The sequence below is a fragment of the Colius striatus genome, chromosome 7 (genome assembly GCF_028858725.1).
Source record: "Colius striatus isolate bColStr4 chromosome 7, bColStr4.1.hap1, whole genome shotgun sequence".
Lineage (NCBI taxonomy): Eukaryota > Metazoa > Chordata > Aves > Coliiformes > Coliidae > Colius > Colius striatus.
In genome coordinates this window covers 15,495,782-15,518,482 of record NC_084765.1, presented here as the reverse complement: position 1 = coordinate 15,518,482, position 22,701 = coordinate 15,495,782, and the positions used below count along the sequence as shown (strand labels likewise).

The 22,701-nt window shown below is 44.0% G+C and overlaps 1 protein-coding gene across 1 annotated transcript in view; it reads left to right on the top strand.

The window, feature by feature from the left end:
* The window catches only part of SLC22A18 (solute carrier family 22 member 18), a 76,247-nt gene that overhangs the window by 31,129 nt on the left and 22,417 nt on the right, over positions 1-22,701 (top strand). Inside the window, exons 6-7 of the mRNA XM_010209466.2 lie at positions 20,231-20,346; positions 20,821-20,931. Coding sequence (XP_010207768.2) covers positions 20,231-20,346; positions 20,821-20,931 — 227 coding nt within the window. The remainder of the gene's footprint in view (positions 1-20,230; positions 20,347-20,820; positions 20,932-22,701) is intronic.

Sequence of the window (22,701 nt, the reverse complement as noted above, 5' to 3'; positions counted from 1 at the left end):
AACCAGAGGAACCTGGGGTTGGTGATGCTGGGCCCATGCCTCACATTACACCCACGTGTGTTCTCATGGCATGTGATTACAAGGTTTGGGATGTGTAATTGCCTGATTGTAATCCATCCATCCTACCAAAGGTTGCATCATTTTGATTTTGCCTGGGTGCTGTGTGGGAAGAACGTCTCTGACAGAGTCTCCTGGCCCTTGAAGTACTCATAAAGTTTTCTTTGTTCTTTTGTGTAAAGCCTGGTCATAATTTGTAAAAAATTGTGTTCATTCTTGGGGATGGAGGTTCAGATGTGGTAGAGAAGAGTTTGCAACAGCTATAAAAGCAGATCCATAGCACAAAGCTGCTCTGAATAACATTGGAGCTAAATTGTTCAAAAGATTTCCAGAACACAAACACTGCCTTGACTATTGCAGCATCCAGTGTGAGCTGTTTGCCCTTCTCCAGCTGTGCCAATTCATCTTGTCCTGTGCTGATGAGAGGTTGGATACCCACTGGGAAAGGGAAAGCAATTGAGAGCAGTGTGCATTAGTCACCTGCCTCAGCCTAACAGCACCCAAGGTCAGATGATGAAAAATGACTGTCAAATACCCACCAAGAATAACCCAGACAGGAGATAAGGCCTGGTCTATCTGTGGGTCTGCCTTGAGAGGGGGACCTGGCAGGGAGCTTGCGCCAGGCAGCGGCAATACCCGTGAGGGGAAGGTGCAGGAATGCAAATGGCATGTTGTAATGGGGCAATAAAGCCAACGGATGGCACACCCCGGCACTATTTCATTGTGGATGAGGATCTATTCCTGGACTTTGGAAATGAGCCATACAAAAGTAAATGTTTAGTCAGCCTTGCAAGCTGTCTGAAATGTGTGACATGCCTGTGACAGTGCAGTTTTATGGGGATGAGGCTAACATTTCTTTGACAAATGTTATTCTGATAAAGCAAATTCTGTCTTCAAAACAGACAGTAAGGTAGGGGTGAAGTTTAGTTTTCTGTCCTATAGAACTGAGCTGTAAGGGAGAAAATGGTGTCTGCAGGGACTCATGAAGGGCACAGAGGACTTGCCCCACCATGGAGGTTGTGCCTTTCAAAACAAGCCCTGGCTTTGGCACAAAACCGAGAGTCGCTGACAATATTTGGCTTGCAGGCATGAGTGGAGCTTTGTGTTGGGACAGGCTTCTCCCTTTGGCCAGGAGTTGTAGCAGCAGATTGTGAGGGCCTGGAGAAGGCAGTCCAATGCATAGTATGGCTTGATCATGGTGCTGGGGAGGCCATAGCCACTGGGGAAAATAGGGATATGCTATTGGACACTGAACAGGCATCTCCACCGTGAGTCAGTGATCCAGGGCCACGGTGCCGAGCAGCAACAGTGAGCTCTCAAGTGGGGCAGAGTGAGGCAAAGAGGGACTGAGGGCACTAGCAGCTGAGCACGATGGCTCAGCCAAACCTCAGTTGAGAGCAGAAAGACAGCTCCCCAGGCTTTCGCTGATGGAGACCTGCAGCTCAGGCTGTGTAATGGTCAGGTCTGGGGCTGGGTTTTAGCTTATTTGGCAGAGGAGGGAGTTATAAAATGTGGATCTGGGTTCAGGTTACAATTCTGCTCCTCAGGGCTATTCCAGGTGTTCAAATATGAACTTTTGGCCAAGGGCCATCTCTAATTAGGCATATTCTTTAAAAGTATTTTCCTTCCTCAGTTCCTGTGCTCTTGGCTTGTCTCCACTAGTCCTCTTTGCTGTGCTAGAGCAGTTTGCTGGGTATATTAATTGAACTGTTTACACACCTGGTTTCCTGCAAGAATAGACACCTAGCTCCTTCTTTTGAAAAGTCTAGCCCAGAGGCTGTAAACAGGAATTGTGCTATGTCTGGAAAAGCTGAACTGCTACTTATCTGAACTCCCTCAGGCTGTGGGAGCAGCAGCAGCTGCAGACATGGGTCAGTTGAGCATGGAAACCAGCTTGCACACTCTTCCCACCAGTCCTGTCCTCCCACCTGACTCTGGTTCTCCAGCAGCTAAGGAGCCATCTTCTCCGTAGGGTTATTCCCATTTATTGTGACGGTGACAGGACTGACTCCACTTGGCCTTTGGGTTGTCTCAGATGCATAATTTACCTTGTATATGAAAGCTAGGGATGTCATCCCGGAGTTACATCCTGTGCAGGACTGATGATGAGATCTTTCTGCTCCTTTCATGGTTTTGCATTCCAAGGTTAGTTTCTATTAGAGCTCCCCAAAAGCAGTGGTGCGTTCATCACCTTTCTAGTTATGACTGAGAGACATCTTTCATAAGCCATTGTTTGTCTCAAAGAATGGTTGTGGAAAGAAAAGATTGGTAAGGCTGGTGTAGTGTAGATCAGATGAAATGGCCTCTTACGGTCATTTTAGGCTTAAAATGTATAAGCATAGACAAGTGCCACTGCACAACTTTAATTTCAAGGTGTAAGAGGAAGAGAAAGACAGCATAAAATCACTTGGCTGATTCTGTCAATGATTTCTACTTTGAGTCAGATAGTATTGGAAAACCCTGTAGAGCCTCCTTAGATGCTAAAACAAACCTTCAGACTCTACTGGGGAGTCCCCCTTCACAACAGCATGCACTCCTTACTGCCTTAAAATATGCTGATGTTTTGGATATGCTATCAACTTCTGAATCCCACTTTGTTGTTTTACTGAGTGACACTGAGTTTTACTTTTTTATTTTTCATTTGTTTGCTGAACGTTACTTGAACTTCATCTGGAAGAGTACCAGCAAGCCTCTACAGAAGGCCAGGAGCTGGGAGGGCTGGTGTACTGTGCTGTTGGCGGTCCACAGGTTGTACAGTGTGATGCTGTTGTGCTGAGCCTGGCCATCTTTAACTTTCTGTATTTCTGGAGGTTTCTGAAGCACTGCTGGTGAAGGTCCCTGGAGTAGTTCCCCCAAGGCAGGCCCTTGGGAAGGGACATGCAGATGTCTAGGCTGGGAATTAGGGAACAGGAAATCAGATGCACCTTAGGGCAAAATTTGCTATCCAAATTCCAGTCCAGCTAGGAACAGAATGTGCTGCTGTTCCCAAGGCACTGGACTGGACTTGGATTACTCCAACAAGCCCCCAAAGAGAACACAAAGTCATCCAGTGGAGAATGAAAGAAAGTGTGATATTGGTTTTTGGGTGCTCACACTGTGGGGGAACTCCAACAACACTGTCCGGTACCAGAACAGCTCCTAATCACCCAGCAAGCGGTGACTTTGTCATTGAACTTTATGTTGGTGTAGATTCTTGTTTGGCTGCTGAGTGTTGGTTATATGCCGTGTTATGAGCTGTAAGGACTGGGAAATCTCAGCTCTGGAAAGAGGTCCAGGAGGATGAAGGTGGCAGGTACTTTCATCCAAGCTTGTGTCAAAACCCTTTGTGTAGAAAGAGGAGAGGCTTAGGCTGTCACCCCACTTTTTTCTCCTGCGTAACTGCGCCCCTCTCTCAAAAGAAGAAATTGAGGCTTTTGCTAGAAGCCAGTGGCTAGCTGTATCCAGTGTGAAGCAGCATGGCTGTTCAGGCTGCACTCTGTGCTCCTGCTAATGGTATCAAATCATGCAGGAAATTATTTTTGGAGCAGCGAAGCATGTTGAAACCCAGCAGAAGGCAGCTGTTTGCGTAACCGGAGTTGTGGGAGAGCTGCCTCCCTTGTTGCCAAGCGCTTGACTTCCTATACTGGTGAGAAACGGTTTCCCCGCTCCAGGCGGTGTCAGTAAATCCCCTGAGGCATGGGAGGCTGGGCTTGATCCAGCATCCGTCATTCCTGCACCACTTCCACTTGGTTCACTGCTCTGAAAGTCCTCAGACACTGTTCTGTGAGGGTCTGAACTACCTGTTTCTGAGTTCTTAGTTCAGCCCCCTCTGTATGAACAAATAACCTGCAAAATAAAGGGCTTTGGCCAGAGTTTCAAATGTGCTTTGGTTAACTCTAAGCAGAGATCCACATCTGGCAAATGGCCCATGCTGGAAGTGACACATTAGTTCTGCCTCAGACTGAGTATCTACACGGTGTATTTACACCCTGGTTGAGTTTCCAACACTGATCTGCTGCCCCAGCGGTACCCACAGTGCTTGGGCTGCCTTTGCGAGGATGTGTCCTTGCACACAGCATCTCTGGCTGTACTTCAGCAGCTCCTTTTGAATTTGGCTTTTTCAGCAGCTCACAAGTGTCTAACAGGGACTCTTTTTTCTGTGTGTGGGGGGAAGGATAGTCATGGCATGCTGCTGCTTTTTTGTTCTCTGGCAAGAGTATTTGTACCTTTTCTGCACTGACACTGCAAGCTGGTCTCCAGTCACTGGCCTTACATCTTGGAGGTGACTCCAGCTGTGCATTGATGCATTTCCTGTGCAAACAGGTTTGGCACCCTGGGCTCTGCTTGGCTCTTATGCTTTCATACCACAGCAGAAATAAATCTCTTCAGTCCTACAGTGAAACATTGTGCTCTGTAAAATAGCATCGTTAACGTGGGTTGTAGGATTGCGTTAGCCAGAAAGAATGAGCTAAAGCCATGGCTGTAGAGATGGCTATTGACCTGGTGTAGATAAGGCTTAAATTCCTGTCCCCAAAATGCTATGCTTCTGCACAGAAGGGAAGGACCAAGCCAGTGTGGAGAAGTTTTGAAGGCTGCCACAAGGGTATAAAGCTTTTTTTGTTTGCAGACTTATTATGTCATCCCTCGGTCATGCAAATGCCACCCCAGAAGAAAGACTTTTTTCACATTACCGCCTTGTTCTGGAAAAGTCCCTCCCTGATTATTCGTGACCGCTGACTCCTTCAGCCATGTGCCCCTTTCCTAAGGGCTCTAGGGTGGAAAGAAGTTCCCTGACGTAGTGAAAGGCAAGCAAAAAATCCAGTGCACCCAAACTGACTCAGTCTGAAGTATTTATGGCTTTCCATTTGGGTAATTAAGTTCTCATGCAGCCTGGTTATGGTTAGAAAAGGTGTCTGTCCTGGGCCAGCTTGAAGTTTGTTACCATTACACAAATGTGACAAGCCCAGTGATTTCCATGCTCTGTAAAAGTCTCTGTGAAGCAGATTAAAAATCCTTAAAAAAAATAAAAAGCCGTTGTTTGCCTTTATAGTAACCTTTCAACAGAAGCAGTTGACAGTTGCTGGGCAGTATGGTAATAAATGATGAAGACTTTTATTTCTGCCTGTCCCATCTTTGTCTAGGTTCACAGCTGTCAAAATACTTCTCTGTCTAGGGCTGTTTCATGTCCCATGTTTTTAGTTGCAAATCTGATTATTTTCCCCTGGCCACTTAATTGTTCCCTGTGACACCATTATGCCCCATGCCTTTGGTTTTGCTTCATTTGATTTGGAGGGAGACAAGATAGGGGTGGGTTGCACTCTCAGAGACTTTCCAGCGTGATCCCCACTCTACCCTTCAGCTCTATTTCTTTCCTTTGTCTGCTAAGCTGACCTTCTGTTAGCCTATGTCTTTTGTGCCCAAATGAGGGGAATTTTTAAAAATTGTGGCAAATCTCTGTTTCGTAGCTGCTTTAACTGGTCCCTTGCATTTTGCCTGCTCCAAAGCCAGCCTATGGTTTACAGACCTTCCACCCAAATTTCTTTGGACCTAAACTGACATATTTATTAATTTGTACCTCAAAAGGGGATCACATTTCCTGACAATAAAATACTAGCCATCCCATTAAATGAAGTTAGTATGAGCCTTAGAGGCTAATATTCCTGCAATGGAAAGGAAGGAAGCAGCTGCAGAGTTTGAGGAGCAGTATACTAAATCAATCTGTTTGAAACCACTAAGGTAAGTCCTGTTTCCTCAGATGAATGCCATAGTTATGTCTGAAGCGGTGCCTCTATTTCTTTGCTGATATTTTACCGAAGGGTAGCTGTAGGGAAAGTTTTAATCTCTTTTGTTGCCTTATCTCTGGGAACCACTTCAGTTCCGTTTTCAGTGACGTTCCGGCAAAGCATAAGACTAAAAAGGAGTTTATTGTCTCTTTGAACTGCCTTTTGCTCTGAGGAATGAGGATATAATTGAAACGTAGAAAGGAGAAACTGAACATGTTCAGGCTTGTCCTGCCTGATCTTTCCCCATTTCATTTCTTTTTTTCCCCTCCCCCTTGCAGCTAGCACTCATGAGCGGGATTTTCCAACTGATAAAGGTCTTGGCTAGCCTGGAGCCTAATATGATCTTAGGTAAACGAGCTCGCCGGACATCTGGATGTGTGGTTCCTTTGATGCCAACCGAGACCAGAGTTTGCCACTTTATTTGTGTTTGCCACCAGAGCATCAATCTCCCAACTGTTCATCTCTGCAGGATGAGTGCAGAGAGTGTCTTGAGCAGATGGCTTTCCTGTTCCCTCTGGGATAAGTTTTTCTATGTGTTTAGTGGTCTTTCAGTATTCTTCTCTTTTTGAGACATTTGGATTTTGCAAGAAGTAGTTCTCTGGAAGAATTTAAAGGTAAATATTAGCTAGACTTAATGCAGCCCAAAAAGAACATCCCTAAAGCCCTCAAATCCCATGGTGCTTTGCTTTTAGGGTATCTCACTGTTGGTGTAGTTAAGTCCAAGGTTTACTGGCTGTATCTGTTAATACAATGTTGTGCTTAGTTTGTATCATCTAGTAAAAAAATTGAAGCAGGGATTAAAGGTGAAGATGTTGGTGGTACTAAACTTATAATTAACTGACCAAAGAGCAATGAATTTCAACTTTTTTCCTGCTGCTGATCTATATGCCTGCTCTATGGCTGGGTTATTTGTACTGGTTGCTGCCACTCTGATGAGGATTGGCAGCCATTGTATCTATACAACCTGTAAACCATTTTCAGCTCTTACTATCATCTTTTCCATTATGCCCCTGGTTGATCTTTTCCAACCCCTATTCTATGGTGACCTCAGTACAGCTGGGATTACAGCATTTCTTGCTAATTCTTTGGAATCCGCATGGCTTGTTTTACTTTGCCTCTTTGTGGTTTTTACTCAATCCCTCCTCAGACAAGTTTCCAGTGACTCAAATTTATGCTTTAATTGAGTCAGGGCTCCCGGATGCATCCCTGGGGCAAAGCCTGTTTCTAGGGCAGCTGGTTCTCCTGGAGCTGAGCCAGTCAACACCAGGGCATGACGGCAAGGCTCCTTGGAAGGGATTCTTGAAACAGTAATAGAGATGTCACTTCCAAAATCTACATCTGTGTGCTTCTCCCATCAATGGTGCTGCAATACACAGTGCTGGTGATGCGTCGTCAGGGTGCTGCAAGATGCAGCAAGTTGTGGGTTCCCATTGCATCAATGTGGTAGCTAGAGCAGCAGACAAGGCTTTTAGAGGGATCCAGGGAAAAGAAAGAAGAGAGGAAAAGTGTGGTCCACTGAGCTGAGCACTGAACTCACATGTGAGAGACCTGACTTTTAAGGCTTTTTTTTCCACAATGGAAACTTACAAAAACTTGGATTTTCTGTGCTTCCTTTGCCTATGAGTATATATGAGGTGTTTGCAGTACTATCACCCACAGGGATGTTATGAAGATAAATCATGAGATTTAAAGTGTGAGTGTTTCAGCTGCTACTGCATTAGTTCTGTCTCTATATGTAAGAAAGGAAAATTTTATATAATAAGGACTATCACAAGGACTGACGTGGACCTGGGTTTGGAGATCCTTATTGGTTGGCCACCCTAGTATTTTCCTGGTGCTGTGCAGATGTACGTCCAACAGGCTTGGCAGCACTTTCAAGACCATGCTTGGGGTTTTTTTTGCCCTGCTTAAGAGTAGAATTGAATGAAATGAAACCACACAATTCTTTTTCATTGTGCACTGAAAAGAGAAGACACAACAACCTTCTAGTTGCCTCAAAAACTAAATAATTTCCTCATCAACCAGCTGGCCTATTAATGTGGACCTCTTTGATCCATGAAAGCAGCCAGCTTCTGCAAGGCTCCAGGAGGTCACAAGTGCCACTCCATCGTTGCAGCTGGTAACTAAAGAACATGGTCCACTGCTGCCTTGAGTTATGTGGTTGTAGCATCTAAAATACAGGTGTTCCATGAGATGTCCTGCTAAAGAAGTGCATGGCCTCTGGCTGTTGCAACACCAGATGGCTTGAAGTGTAAATCTTCCAGGTACAGCAAACCCCAAGTGTGCAACAGGCCAGTGTTTCACTCATTGGAGCTACAGAAATGTCTAATCAGAGGTTTCCAAACTCCTCTGCAGACAGCTGGTGGCTCTCATACTGCTCACCTCTCCTTGTTTCCAGCTGCTAATTTGCAATTAAACACAACTGAAAATACAGTAAACACTCTGCTCCCACTTTTCCATCTCAGCCCATCAGGGAGCTTGCAGTTACCAGTGTTTGGTGGTTCGTGGAGCCATGAGCATGTGGCTGGGGGGAGAGGCTGCCCATGAGGCTGCCTAAGATGTGGTTCCCACCGAGTGCTCCCGTAAACACCAGTTCAGCATAATGCAACTGATGCTAGCTGGCATCCCTGTAGGTGGTCTCAGCACTGGGGCCAAGATGAAACATGGTGCAAATAATGAACGAAGTGTGTTTACTTCCCTGAGGGGAGTGCCTCCAATTGAGAGCAAAGGTGTGTTGGGCAGAGCTTGAAATGCAACTGCTGCACCAGGTCTGCAGATAAAGGATGTTATCGTTTGGGGCTTTGGCAGTGCTGGCATCCACCAAAACATGCAAGATGCATAGATTGCATTTCACTGGTATGAAGTACATTAAAGGTACTTTCAATTCATTCCTCCAAAAAGCACAAGCCACTTTAGTTAATATTGGATGTGCTTTTAAACTCAAATAAATCATTTTCTACAATGCTAAACAAAGTAATTGAAAATGCCTCATTCCGTGCAAAGCTTCTTAGCTGTTTGTCCTACCACCTGTGTAGGGAAGAAAGCTGCTACAATTTGCAAATATGAAAGAGAATCATCTCTTTTCTGAATGTATTTAACATGCAAAAACTATTGTCATTATGGGATGAGGGAAACAAAATACTTAATTGGGAGAGTTCAGTAAACATAGTAATAGTGAGACCACTCCTGGTTTGTGCATACAAAGCCTGCCCAAGCAAGCTAACTGCACCTATAATTAATGGTTTCAACCATTATTGAAATGAAGTGACTCACTCTTCTCATGCAGATGCCTTCTTCTGGGGTCATGAAATCAAATCAGCTGTACTACAGCTCTTGGGCTTTCTCTTTATCGGAGAAAGGGTTGTTTTCAAGGAGCCTGTAATGCAATTGAAGGAGTTGGAGTGGCATGCTGGAAAGTTCCACCTTGAGGTTTCATTTGTGACTTTTCAGTGTTAGCATTCCAGCATTGCTTCCTATAAAATTAGTCCTAACTGTGTCCTATTTCATTAAAAGGTCTTATTAGACAAAAGGCACTAGAGCCCTTGACACAGCATAGCAAGATTTTTCACACCTCGAGGTAGAGGTGTTGGCTGTTTTTACTTGTTCCAAGGCAAGATCAGTCTGTGCCATACCTCTGGTAGGATGCTGCATTTACAGTTACTCACCTCAAGGTAAAGAAACTACTTGTTTCACCAGGGATTACGCAGCTTGAAAAAGTCATTCATGTGAAAGCAGTCCTTGTAAGTGTTGGATTGGCTAGTCAGTGACTTCATCATTTGCCTCAGCAGCCTTTAGGTCTGGGGTTCCTTTTGTGTGACACAAGGATTGATCTCTTGCATCAGTGCTTTAGCCTCACCAGTGCTCTGCTTGCAGAAGGGACTGATAGAGGAAGAAGCTAAAGCCCTTTGGTGGACCAATGCTGGAACACCTCCAAGCACTGGCAAAATAGGTATTTGCCTATGGCAACGGACTGTTTACCCACAGTGCTGTTGTCCACTTGCCTGTGCCAGAGTGGTGACAAGGTGTGCTCATTAAGGAGAGTTAGACCATTTAGCATCTGTGTCTGGTTTTGAAAGGTGAGGGAAGTACTCTTGGAAGTAGTTGGCACTGCCTGTCTCCTTAGTGCCAGCAAAGGCAAAGGTCCTGTCCTGCCAGAGCTTTCTTCATGCTTTCTTTCCCAGCCAAATCTTACCCTTTTGCCTTACAAGAACTACCCAGACCCCACCCCTCATCCTTGGGCAGTAAAATTCAACTCGGCCCACGCACTGCTTTGAGCCAGTTCTGAGTGAGTGCATCACAATCAGTGAGAGGTAACAATTCCAACTGATGCCAAACTTGTGGATCCTCCAAAGCCACCACCATGAGCTGAGACCTGATGTGCTGGGAGTGCAGCCCAGGTTACTATAGCAAATGTTCAACAGTTTCCTGCCCAGCTGAGTCTTTTGGAGTGTGAAGCTTTGTAACCTCATAAAAGCTAGAAAAAGCTTGAACTCATTCAAGGATTATTTCACACCACCTACGGTACTCTATGAAGTCAGACATGCTGTAACATATGATTAACAGCACATTTCGTGGTGAGTCACTGGGTAGTCTAGCAAGCGCTTCTCACCTTCTAACCAGTCTGTGTGTGGGAGTCCTTACCCAGCGACACACCCAAACTGAGTGTTTTAATAACTTATCACATTCTGGCTTTGGAAGAAAAGGTTTTGTTGCTTAATTAATTAAAATAAAATACTTAAAAGTTTTGTCACTCTTTGGGGAATAAACCTGCAACATGAAGAAGGTAGGGAGGGGGGACTCCAAAAAGCCATTATTACTTTGTGTAGTTGGAGCATCCAAGAGAATGACTGAGAAAAAAAATCCATGTTTAAGAGAAAGGAGATTGCATCTTTGTGTTATATTAAGCAGCCACTTGATAAGATCTATGAACATTTCTTGGACTGAAATGTATTACCTTTCCCCAACTGAGTGTCCAAAGTGCAAAGTGAGAGTTGTAGTAGTTATTTATTATCTGGACTGTTTAAGGATTGTAGGGGAAAAAACCCCAGCATTTTCCAGGGAATGAGGAAAAATATCTGGTTTGTGAGACAGTAGTGGGAGACATGATTCCTGCTGCAGAGGAGGAAATTGCACTTGCATCTTGATGTGATTTGGTATCCTTTCTCCAATAAAAGTAATAGCAAGAAGTCTAGGGAAGAGAAAGTGTGGGACAAATTTGCAAAATACTTCACCAATTACTTTTACAGCCTCCAACTATTTTCAGGGGATTTCCAGAACATGAATGAATGTGGTTTGTGACTCTTTTCTTCCAAGTACTTGTCCAGTCTGTCCTTGTACTTGTCTCAACTTTTTGCTTCCACAATACCAGAAGCAACAAACTCCACTGATTTTCTATATATTATGGGAAGAATTAGGCCTTTCTCTTTGTTTTGAACCAGTCTCCAACAGCTTTGGATGCTTACCAGTTCTTGTGGTGGAAATGACTGTCAGTTGCTTCCTAACCCTCTGCTCCAAGTCTCTCACAAACTTATGGACCTCTATTTGATGTCCCTTGTACATCTCCTTCCTGGGGTAAGGGTTCTCAGCCTCCTCAGGATTAAAACCAATTCCCATGACTTGTCCTTGTCAATATCCTCTCAGCCTGTTGCACTTCTTAGATACCTTTTTGAGAGGAGGGGTCCAGGACTGCATGCACTATTCAAGGTACTGGTGAACCAGGCATGTATACAGTGGTCTCATGAGGTTCTCTTCTCTATTGACTTGTGTCTTTAGTGGTAATCTCTAACGTTTGACTGATGGCTCAGCTGAGCACCGAGCTGATGGCTTTGTGGAATAGTCTGTGATAGTCCAAAGGTCTCGCTCCTGAGTAATAATAAGCAGTTCATAAATCATCGTTCCATGTGTGAATCTAAGACGTGTTTTCTTTGTGTGCATCACTTTAATCAACACTGACTTTCAGCTGCCATATTGTTGCCTGATCGCTCATCCCTGTAAGGGGTATTTGCAATTCCTCACTGACTGCTGTTTTCCCCAAGATTCTCTTAGTTGTGTATCCTCAGAAAACTTTCTTACCTCACTGCTGCTCCAGACTGTTCACAGATAGCTGGAGCAGTGCATGTCTGGGCCTCACCCATGGGATGCCTCTGTTGTGAGAACTGACCGCTTACACCTAGTTTCTGATGCCTGTCTTGACCTGTCCCAGCTCATCCAGTGTTAGTATTGCTGGGATTTGAGCCAGATGTTGCAAACCCCTGTGCAGAGAGTGCAGCCCATGCTTAGTCCTTGTCTAGACTCCTCTGTTTCTAGATATGCAGAGTGATATTGTGAAGGATGAGACAAGCAACACCTTAGCCAGCCAGATGGCTAAAATCTTTTGGAGAATGCTTATTCTCCAGTTTGTTGTAAGTTAATGTAAATGTGCAGGTGTTTGGTGCACTGAGATTCCAGTGGCACTGTCTACACCATGCAATAGGGAAAAGCAGTAATCCCAGATACAAGTGCAAGTTTTGAATTAGCAAAGTGCAGTCATTTAGAATATGAAAGGATCACAAAAGAATAAACGATATTTTAAATTAGTGATGAATTATAGGCAAAGCATGCAAACCCGCCCACGTCTTGCTGAAGTGTAACTGATCTGCCTCTTCCAGCAATTAGCTTTGTTCCTGGGAGAGCACTGGATGGCATGGGGAGCCCGGGGGTCAGCATCCTGCTGTAGCCACCCACTTCACACTGGGCAGCGGGAACTGTCAGGCTCACCCTGGGGCTGGCTTCTCTGAGCCGCTTCTCGTTACTGGGATTTTCTCTGCACCAGGGGCTCCTGTGGGACAGAGCTTTGTTGCTATGGAGCCACTGATGGACAACCAGTCTTATCGCTTCACACAGAGCACTGCTTACATAGGGAGCTCTGCCAAAGGAGGATTTTCCCTCTGGAAGAAGGCCAAGAGTTTTTATCCAATGCCCTGCACTGACCTAAAGTGTTTTTTCCGCAAGGTTAAGTGTCAAGCCCCACCAGCAATCCTTGTGCTGGGTCAGTGACACACACGGGAACAAATGTCTCTTAAGAGAAGTGAAGACACAGATAGCTCCAGTGACTTTGGAGATGGCTGTGAAATCCTGGATCTATGTCACACCTAGTGTCCCCCAACACATGACAGATCTGACGTGTCTCTGCTGTTGCACTCCTGGCTCTTTGCCCTGCCAGTGCACCACTGCCAATCTTCAGCATCCCTCACTCCCTCGCCCAGTTCTGATGGAAATGAGTGATGCAAGATGCCTGTATTCCCCTTCACCTTTATTTTCCTTTCCCACCACCCAAATTTTCCAGATGTGGCTGCCACTGGAAAAAAGCAGTTGAATGAGCACTTGTCTGTGAGTGATTCATTCTCACTCTGTGAGGGGCTTTGTGGAGGGTGCGGATGCATAGTCTCCTGTCTCTGTGGACAGCCTGCAATGACATCAAATTCACTGGAGTGAAAAAGAGCTTCCTGCATTCCCCTTGGCAGCAGCAGCCAATTTCTGCTGCTCATCTAAAACATGTGGCAAAAGGACACCCTGGTCATGCTTTCCACTTGCATCGGGGCAGTGAACTTCCTCCTTTTCCTGGTGATGCTTGGGTGGAGATAGTTATCCACTCAGGTTTCACACTCTGTCTCTAGAGAAATCCTAAAATCCAGAGAAATCCAGAGAAATAATGGGAAAATTGTAACCAAAGGAGCCTCAGTAAGAGGCTACAGTAAAATACAGGTGACTTACCCCAAACGATTTGTTCTACCACTTCTGAAGTACCTTCTACCTGACCACAAGGAAGCAAGGGAGAAAGGACATCTTTCTTTGATATATGTTCCTTGGAGGTTGCATTTGTTCTCACTTGGGATTTAACCCTCCTTCAGCTGGCATTAACCTGCACTGCTTCATGGGCATTTGCTTGGACAGGAGAGCCAAAGGGAGAGACTTGTGCCATACTAATTCATGCCTTTGTGTGATGTTTTCTTCATGAGGACAGAGAGTAGAAACTGCAGAAAGGAAGATCTGGGGGTTTTGTTTGTTTATTTTTCTCTCAAAAGCAAAGATGATGTGATGGGTGGTACTGGCAGGACTGCCTTGAAGCCTGCTGAGCACTGGGCTGTCTGGGTTTGTTGATGTTATTGTGCTGTTTCTTGCCCTGGGCTGTGGCAGCTGGACTATCTCTGTACATTTGCATGAACATCTTAGGACATGTGTGAAATTTTTTGAGGCTCTCTGCATCTATTTTTAATTGAGGCTTTTGTGGTTTTGGTTTTTAATAAGCTTTGGTGAAATTTGATGCTTGCTTTTTTTGTCTGCAGGACAAATCTCGACAGCATAGATGAGACCACAATGGGCCAAATATGAAATACGTTCAGCAAGCATTGTCAAGGCAGTCAAACAAGATTACTTAAACAAAAGTATCTCTAATTTACAATAGCAATATTTACATAACAATAAGTTATGTACTAAGTTTATGTATCACTAAGTTGTCAGGAACACAGTAGCCACTACTTTCTGATGGACCCAAAGGTGTTTACTGACAAGCAAGGTTTGGTGTCATGGTTTCACCCAAACTTGATTTTTTTTTTCCATGTCAGTTTTTTGCTTTTCTCTTCTTTTTAATTCACCATCTGTTTTTCACCCATAGCTGCCACTCTAAGGGTATGAGTAGATAAGTGTGGCCAGACTGGAATCAAAGAAATATTTTGAGAGTCCTTTCAGAGCTCCTTAAGGAATCTAGGCCGGCTATGAATGACGGCTTTATGCAGCGCTGTTTTGAAGTAGGAGTGACTCACTAAAAACCAATTTGTGCTCTCTCCATGTTCAACTTTGACTTTATTAAGAAAAAGAGAAAGAAAACAAACACAATCCCATTCACTGCCAAAATGCACATTGATCCTTTAATCCTCAGGGAATCATTGGGAACTGCTTCCTCCTCGAAAGAATCGCTGTATTGACGCAATGCTTAATTGTGCAATTACACACGCGCGTTCTTCTCCTGGGCTTTGCAGAGCAGGGCTCTGTGGCTGGAATGCTAATCAGAAAATGAGTGATACCATCTTAAGGCACACACAGCCTGAATGCAGCCTCCCATCTGGCAGCAGCCAACCCTGAGGTACCTTCATGGGTCCATCTCAGCCTTTTCAGGCAGGAAATCAAGAATGGCAATCACAGCCCAGCAAGATCAGAGCAAGGACTGGAATTTAGGCTGAGGCTCAAAACTGCATCCCGTATCAGTGTGCTGTAGCCTTCTCCTTCTGGTCACTACTCGGGCTGTGGCTGGCAGCTGGGACTTTGTTCAAGCACCCTCATCTGCCAGCTGAAAATATTACCTGCCTGCAAACATCTGGTTAGCCACCTCTCTCCTGCTCCTGTGCCACTGTCTGCTCTCCACATAATGCACATGCCTTTGTGGGATTGAAGTTTTCATGGAAGATTTTCCAAAAACGTTGCATCAAAGCTATTGGGAAATGCTCTACATATGTGTTTGTACAAATATATGTGTGTATATACACCCACACACACTTGTTTGGCCAGGCCTTGCTTTCCAAGAGCTGCATTTGCTGTAAACTTCACCAGATTTTTCTCATGCTTTATGTGCCACCTCTGACTTCAAGGGCATGAGGGCAGAGTTGCAAAACACTTCCAGGAGCTGGGCAACCTCTCGGAGCCCTTGCAATCACTTATGTTACTGCATCATGTCTTGATTCTGAAACTGAACACTGATAGCACTCGTTTGCCTCATGCTAATTGACCTTTATGGCAGCAGGTTGCGAAGTAACATAGAAATGTCTTTGCTTTGTCTCACCTGGGAAGCGTGGTGCACGTTGGGATTTACAGCCACCTGCAAGTAAATGCAGAGGCTGGTTAAGCATTAGGTAGGAAGAAATGCAGCCCACCTCCAGCTGGCTTTGAATCCTAACATTTTCTTTGGGTTTAGTCTGTTTACTATACCATTACTATTAATGATTTCATCATTAGTTCTGCTTTCCCATCAGCATTAAGAATGGAGTTTCCAGATGGGCAATCCTAGCTGTCAGCCACTTGTCTCTTATCTGTGACCACAGGCTACCAAGTAAGTGTTGTACCTGGCCACACCATCAGCCTGGTGGCAAGTGTGCCCTGGGCCCACCATTCCACTTTTTTAAATCCTTTAAATTTCTTTTAGTGGATCCCTCCTCACTTGCCTAATGGCCTTAGGAAAGTGAAAAGGAGAGGTTTTTGTTATGTTATTAAGCAGTGTTTGGCTGGTGTTATGGACTCCTGGCCTCTAGATCCCTCTGTTCATGTTTTCCTATTTCTGTGAAAAGTTCAGGCAAGCTGTGGCTGCTCCTGTTGGCAGTGAAAACTTATTGGCTAGTGAAAACAAGTCTCCAAGTTCCAGTGCTTGCTCCCCTGCAGCTCATTGCTTTGTACCCTCCTGGCAGCAGAAACTTGGGGCATATCAGCCCCATGAAGAATGAGGTGATGTATTTTGTTTCTCCCTTTCAAGACAAGACTGAAAATAGGTGAAGAAGAGCAGACAATTGTGGTCTTAGCTGAAAACTTGAGAGATGCTTTGCTAGCAGAAAACCCCAGGGGAAAGCAAGGAAGGCTGCTGGCAAAAGTCAGCAAAGGGTTATTTCTCCAGATGTAAGAGAAGCAAAGAAATCTTAAGTAACATACTGAGGTACACAGTAAAGTTACCTGAATCATTTTGTCCATAAAGCCCAGGACAATGAAGGCTCCTAACCCCTGTTAATCAGGGAAAACATGGAAAAGGCCGCACAATGACCTCAGCTGCCAAAGATTCTGCTTCCTTTAATTTAATTGTACTATTCCTGCCCATGTCCTTTGTTCTTCCACCCTGCTCAGGAAATCTGCTGCTGGTTTTGGCAGGGTTTGCTCTGGCTCCACATGGCTGGTTTGTGGACAGCCAGGAGGAACGAGAGTGAGATGGGAAGATGGTGGGAAAAGGTCCCGTGGGAGCAACCTGCTTGATGTGCCTCATTTGTCTAACTACTTACCACCACATCCCTTCCTGGGGAAACTTCCTCCTGATAAGCCAAACAGGCAAAATTGAATGCAGAAGGCCTCCTGCTGATATCAGCAGAGATGAGATTTCATGGTGAATCTTAACAAAAAATTTAAAAAGACGAGTGCCTGTGAGGCAAGCCTTGTGCAGCAGTAGCTGCCAACCCAACAATCATCCCTATCCCTGGCCTTCGGCTCTGCTGAGGGCTCAGAGTGTCTCACCTTTAGCTTACTTGTGCTGGGTTATACCACTTTTTCCTCATTAGAACAGTAAGAAAGAAGAGCAACAGCTTGGTCTCTGATCTCCTGTTAGCATCGCTGTAAGAATACTGTCAGCTCAACCCACTGATGTTTGTCTCCCCTGCTGCCAGAAATGATTCTGCACATGCACACTGGTTTTAGCACTCCAGTCCCTTTATGTGACAGTGTAAATGTTTGTGTCATGGTATAACAGGAAAAGACAATGTGTGCAGTCCCTCACCTACCCAAGCCTCAGATTAATCCTTACAGAGGTTTAGAGGTCATGAAATGTCAGAAAGCCACTCTGTACTGCTGCTTTGTAAACAGTTGTCTTTCACTGCAGGAGTGAGAGGATGCATCCAACTGATGCTGTACTGGAGGGGTGGCACAGGAAGGGGTGTCATGCATAATTCATGGGTTGCAATGGAAATGTCAGAGAAGCAGAAATGAGATACGTCAGAAAAAAAAAAAATATGACCTGCTGTGTTGATATGATGTTTTTACAACCCTTGGTTTCACTTCATCTTTCTTAAATAAGCAAACAAACAAATGTAAGAGGTGATTTCCTGGACACAGCATCTCCAGTTTCAGAGTTTGTCCCTGCTGAAGGGATGAGATAGTGGAGCAGATAATGCCAGGGTACACCTTCATCATCTTTCCATCAAGAAACAATAATGCTTCATATATGGAAAAGATAGGGTACGTACAGAAAGCTGTGGTTAAGAAAAGAGAGTTTCAGATATTTTGGGTGCATCAGGCTGGTCCAGGAAACACAGTTTTAAGCTCCATATTTTACTGGATTTCTCTGGCTATAGAGTCCCGCCACAGAAAATGCCATAAATCCATCACTGCAAAACCAAGATTTCCCAAATATGTAGCATGTCTGGATTCTCCTCTCCTTTTCCTAGCAAGAAATTATCAGTCATATGCTTGTAGTGAGCTAGTGCATCATTTGCTTGCTAGTTTTAAGAGGGATCCTTCCCTCATTACTTTCTGTAATTCTTGAATCTGAAGAGTAAAACATCTTTACGTCAGTGTGTGGGATTCTGAAAAACCTCGGGAAAAAATAGGATTGGAAAGGAAGTTTTTCTATCTAATGAAGATTTTTGTGATGTGGACTTTCCATATCAGAAGGAAAGCTTGAAATATAAAACCCCTCAAAAACACCAAGCCAGCTGCAGCTGCTTATTTTGATGATTTTATTATTCCTATTTTGCTTACTGTATGTTGCAATCCAAAGTAGAAACTCTGGATTCCTTGCAGAAAAAATATGGGTCCACAAAGTTCATTTCAGTAGTTTGGGAACTGTTTGGCAGATAATTTTAAATCAGAAAGTGGCAATCTGCTGCTCTAAAAATAAAAAATAATGATCCAGTAAATTACTAATTTTGTGGTCCAGGGTAATTAGCAGAACAGCTTGGCGGATGGAAGGCAGAAGGTCTAAATTACTGCTCTGAGACCATTTGCAGGAAGATATTATCTGACTTTTTTGTTATTAATAATAATTAATGAGAATTAAAATATTCATCTGGTATTTTTGCTGTTGCTATTAGTGGGAGTAGAGGTGTGTGTGTGTGTGTGTATATATAAGCTCTTTGATGCTTTTCTCAGTTGTTTACATCTCAGTCCTTGTCTGTCTTTCCCTGGGACTTTAATAATACACCAGAAATTATTCAGACCACACCTTTCTCTATCACAGAGGAAACAGGAGGCTTTTACAGTCGTGCTGCTGGTTATTCTGTGGAAAAAGCGTGATGGTCTGACAAGGAAAGCAGCAGTAAGAAGTCAGGCAATAAGCAGTCCTCAAACAGGAGACTCACAGGGAGCATCGCTTGACAGCTCAGCTCACTTTTGCAGACCAGGTTGCCGGAGATATAGAATGGCTCCAAAGCCTTCTCTGGTGAAATCCAGGTGTTACTTTGCTGATGTCCCAGATGCTTAAATCTCAATGCTCCCAAGATAGCATGATGATCACTTAGCCTTGTGTCCTCTGTGACACCAGGCTTTGATGTGTCTGCTGGGCATTTCCACCCCAAACCTGTGCCCTGCAGTGGGTTTTAAGCACTTGTTTTATGAAGCCCTTTGTTTTATGTTTTATGAAGCCCTTTGACTAACAGGGTTCTCATGATGGGGAAGACTTTTAATGAGCTGGTTTAGTGGATAGTTGCTCTCACTGCTAAAAACAAAACACGCTTTGTTTTCAGCTTGACTCTTCTGAGTTTGTCTTCCAGTCCTGGACTTTGCTCCACCTGTATTTGGCAGAATGAAGTCTCTTCAGAGTTTGAAATCTTCCCACATGCCCTTAAAAGCTAGGAGGAGTCATTTCCTAATCCTCTCTTTTAAGAGGACAGTGATAACTGAGGACTTATTATTGACTGTTATACGGTTCATGTTTGGGCTTTTCAGATAAGTTATAATTGCTCCTTTTTTAGCATTATACAGCTACTGTTAATTGCTGTTCATTCTGTCTACGTCTAAGGATGTGGCGTCACTTCTAGGACTCTCATGGACTTTTGGAGGGGTGTTGATGGTTTTGGACACTTTTGGAGAAAAGTGGGTACATCAATTCAAGTGCTGTTTGCTCACCTTCTGAGAAGGTTTTGTAAATCATGTTTGTTATTTTTAGTCCTTTTCAAGTGGTATTTCGTCTCCGGTGGTTTCATTTCTGGTTGTAGGCTGGGCTGTGTTCTGTCATTCTTAGTCACCTTGAGCACTTTCTTCACTTTCCTTAACTTCACTTGATTTCACTGAGAAATTTCAAGGAGTGAGATGATACTTAGATGAATGGAATTGGGGATTAGATGGACCCTAAGAAGCAGCTGCTGTGCTTTCTGTGGGAAGATTTCTAGGCTTCATTAAAATAAGAGAAGTTCTTTTCCCCTGGCACTTACAGATTTAGAAGCATCGTATTATACTTGATTATTAATACAAATGATAAACTATTGTGATGGCAATAACCATCCTTTGGTGAAATTTCAAACCGTGGTCATATTCAAAGCCTGCATGAGAAGACATGAGGGCTTTTATAGCCTTATGTGCTATGACTTCAAGGGGATTGTTCCTCATGCAAGTGCCCAAGCCTTTGCAGGATGGAGGTATAAAAGTCTTGTTTATGATATTTATCCACTTACATGTATTTTCTCTGTTTGCAGCACTTTTGTTCCAATGTATGTCGGGCTGGTGGGAAGTCTCATCAATACCGTGATAGCAATGGTTTACATCCCTTTGCAGGCTAAACCAAAGCCAGACCATCGTGTGACAGAGGACAGTAAGTGTTTGGTGGTTTTGATAAATGGCACCTGAAGGAGGGAGGGGGAGTTGACATGCTCTAAGGACTTCTGAAGGAATTGAGGTTGCATTTAAGGGAAAAATGTGCAAACCTTGAAATGCTGGTGTTTTGATGCCTAAGCTGTGCTTGTCAAGAGTTCTGTTCTCTACTGCCAACCACTCTGATGTGCAGAATTGCAGACTTCCAGCCCAGTGCTTGCCACGCATCTCAGAAAAGATGAATGTGGGATAGTTTGGCCTGGCATAGGAGAAAGTCCTGCTGCCTCACAGGGATTGTCTGCATGCAGACCTGGCAGCAGCTCCCAGCCTTCTGCTATCATTAGAGAGCTGGTGCTGCAGAGACGTATCTTTTCAGAAAAGTGGTGGTGAACCCAAGCAAATAGTCTCAGAGTTTCTTGCTTCCTGCCTCTCACCTGTATAAATAGGGCATTAATCAATATATCATCCTCTGTAGGAACATCACAGTCTGGCAGCACGTTTAGCATCAGAGAAATCCTGCGCCTGATGAAGTTTCCGGGAGTAATGGAAATTTTCCTAGTCAAGGTCCTTGCTCAACTCCCCATAGGTAAATCTCACACACTACCCATGATTGCTGATGTATTTAAAATGACTTATACTGTAGACCAGGCTTGTCTCAAGTACACTACATTTGATCAAAGAACAGTGAGGATTCAGCTCCTAACTCAATGCCGGATACTTTCAAATGCTCTCAAGCTACATAGGATTAAAACCCCAGGTCTTAATGTAAAACAGATTGCTTGTCTCGGGCTACTTCTGCAGCTTTTGGCAAATTACTTAATCTCTTTGCTCTATCCCTCTTGACTGTAAATGTTTTTTTTCCTCTTGTCTGTCATTTCTATTTAGGCTGTAACTTCTTCAGAGGGAACTCAATTGTACTCTGCCAGAAACACTAACTTGACTTAATGATTTTAAGGGGTATGTGAACCCTAACCTTTTTCACAATGACTGAAAACTATTGCTGGATGAGAGGCTGTGCCTGTTCTGTCAGCTACATGCAGGGGAGCCACATTTTATTCCCTTTCACACTGATGATGGTGCTTGTTCTTCTATTCTGCTTGGATTTTTGTGTCATGGCAGGAACTCACTGCCACCTCAAACCCATCCCAAATCTACCTGTTTCCCTGCTCCCTCTGGGTCAGTTGCAGTCCTGGCACATTCCAAGTCTCCTGATTTGCCTGGTTATACATATCCTTAGCCACAAAGTAATAATCTTTAGTTTTGCCTACCCTCTAGCTTCTTTCCCCCACACTTGTTCTGAGACAAGCCAGTATATCAGCCTTGTTAGTGGTTGTTTAAGGACAGGGTGACGTTTGCCCTTCCACACAGAGAGCTGTCACAGCTCTTTTCACAGCCAAACCTAAAAATGCAGTTTCTCTTGGTTATGGTTTCAAGAATTGAACTTTGTGCATGTTGAAACAACATGCATGTGAACAAACTAAGGCACTTCTTTTCAAAACAGGGATCCTAAGAGAGGCTTTAAGGCAACTTAGCTTTTATGTTTTGCATCTTTTTCTAGTTCATCTGCATCGTGAAGTTTAAATAACATGAAACAATTTACGAATTAAATTCTAATTTTTAAACTGTAAATTCAGTTTACAAATGAAAGTAGGTTTGGCTGTGGAGAACGGCTGAATCAGAAGGAGGTGGCATTTCTGGACTTGCTCAGATTCATCTGTTATTCCTTGCTAAGGCTTTGGGGGAACAAGTACATCTGGAGCTATCGAATAGCATTCAGGAAAGTAAAGGATTTCTGATTTTTTTCCTCTTTTTTTTTTTTTCCTTTTTGTGCATATTTGGCATTGACTGAGATCAGTTGGTCCTGTCCCCATGGCCGGAGACAGGAGGCAGTCTCTCTGGACTGCTGGCTTGCCCTAATAGTGTGCTGTTTTGGTTCTTATGAAATTAAACTTCAAAAACTGTCTTTTAAAAAGTGTTCTTAAAATGACAGCATTTGACAGAACAGGGTGTGAGTCAAGTGATGTTTTAAGAGGGTTTTCTTTGCTGATTCTGCCTTATTTCTCAGCTTCAAGGATTCATTTCTCTATTTAAAAATGCCTGAGACCGCAACCAGATGCAATCTGCACAGCAATTTCCTGTGCACTCTCCTTTTTCCAAAGGCCAGGCAAGATGCACTTTGTTTTAGTCATCTCTGCTGAAAGGCAAATTCCTCCCTGTTGCAGAAGATATTCTTTTTTTCCCATGCACAGCAAAAATGCAAACTCAACCAAAATAAACATCTAGTGCCCAAAACTGCAAGCGAACTTGTAGGCAAAGACAGCGAAGCTGAGATTTAAGGCAGGACATGGGCTAATAG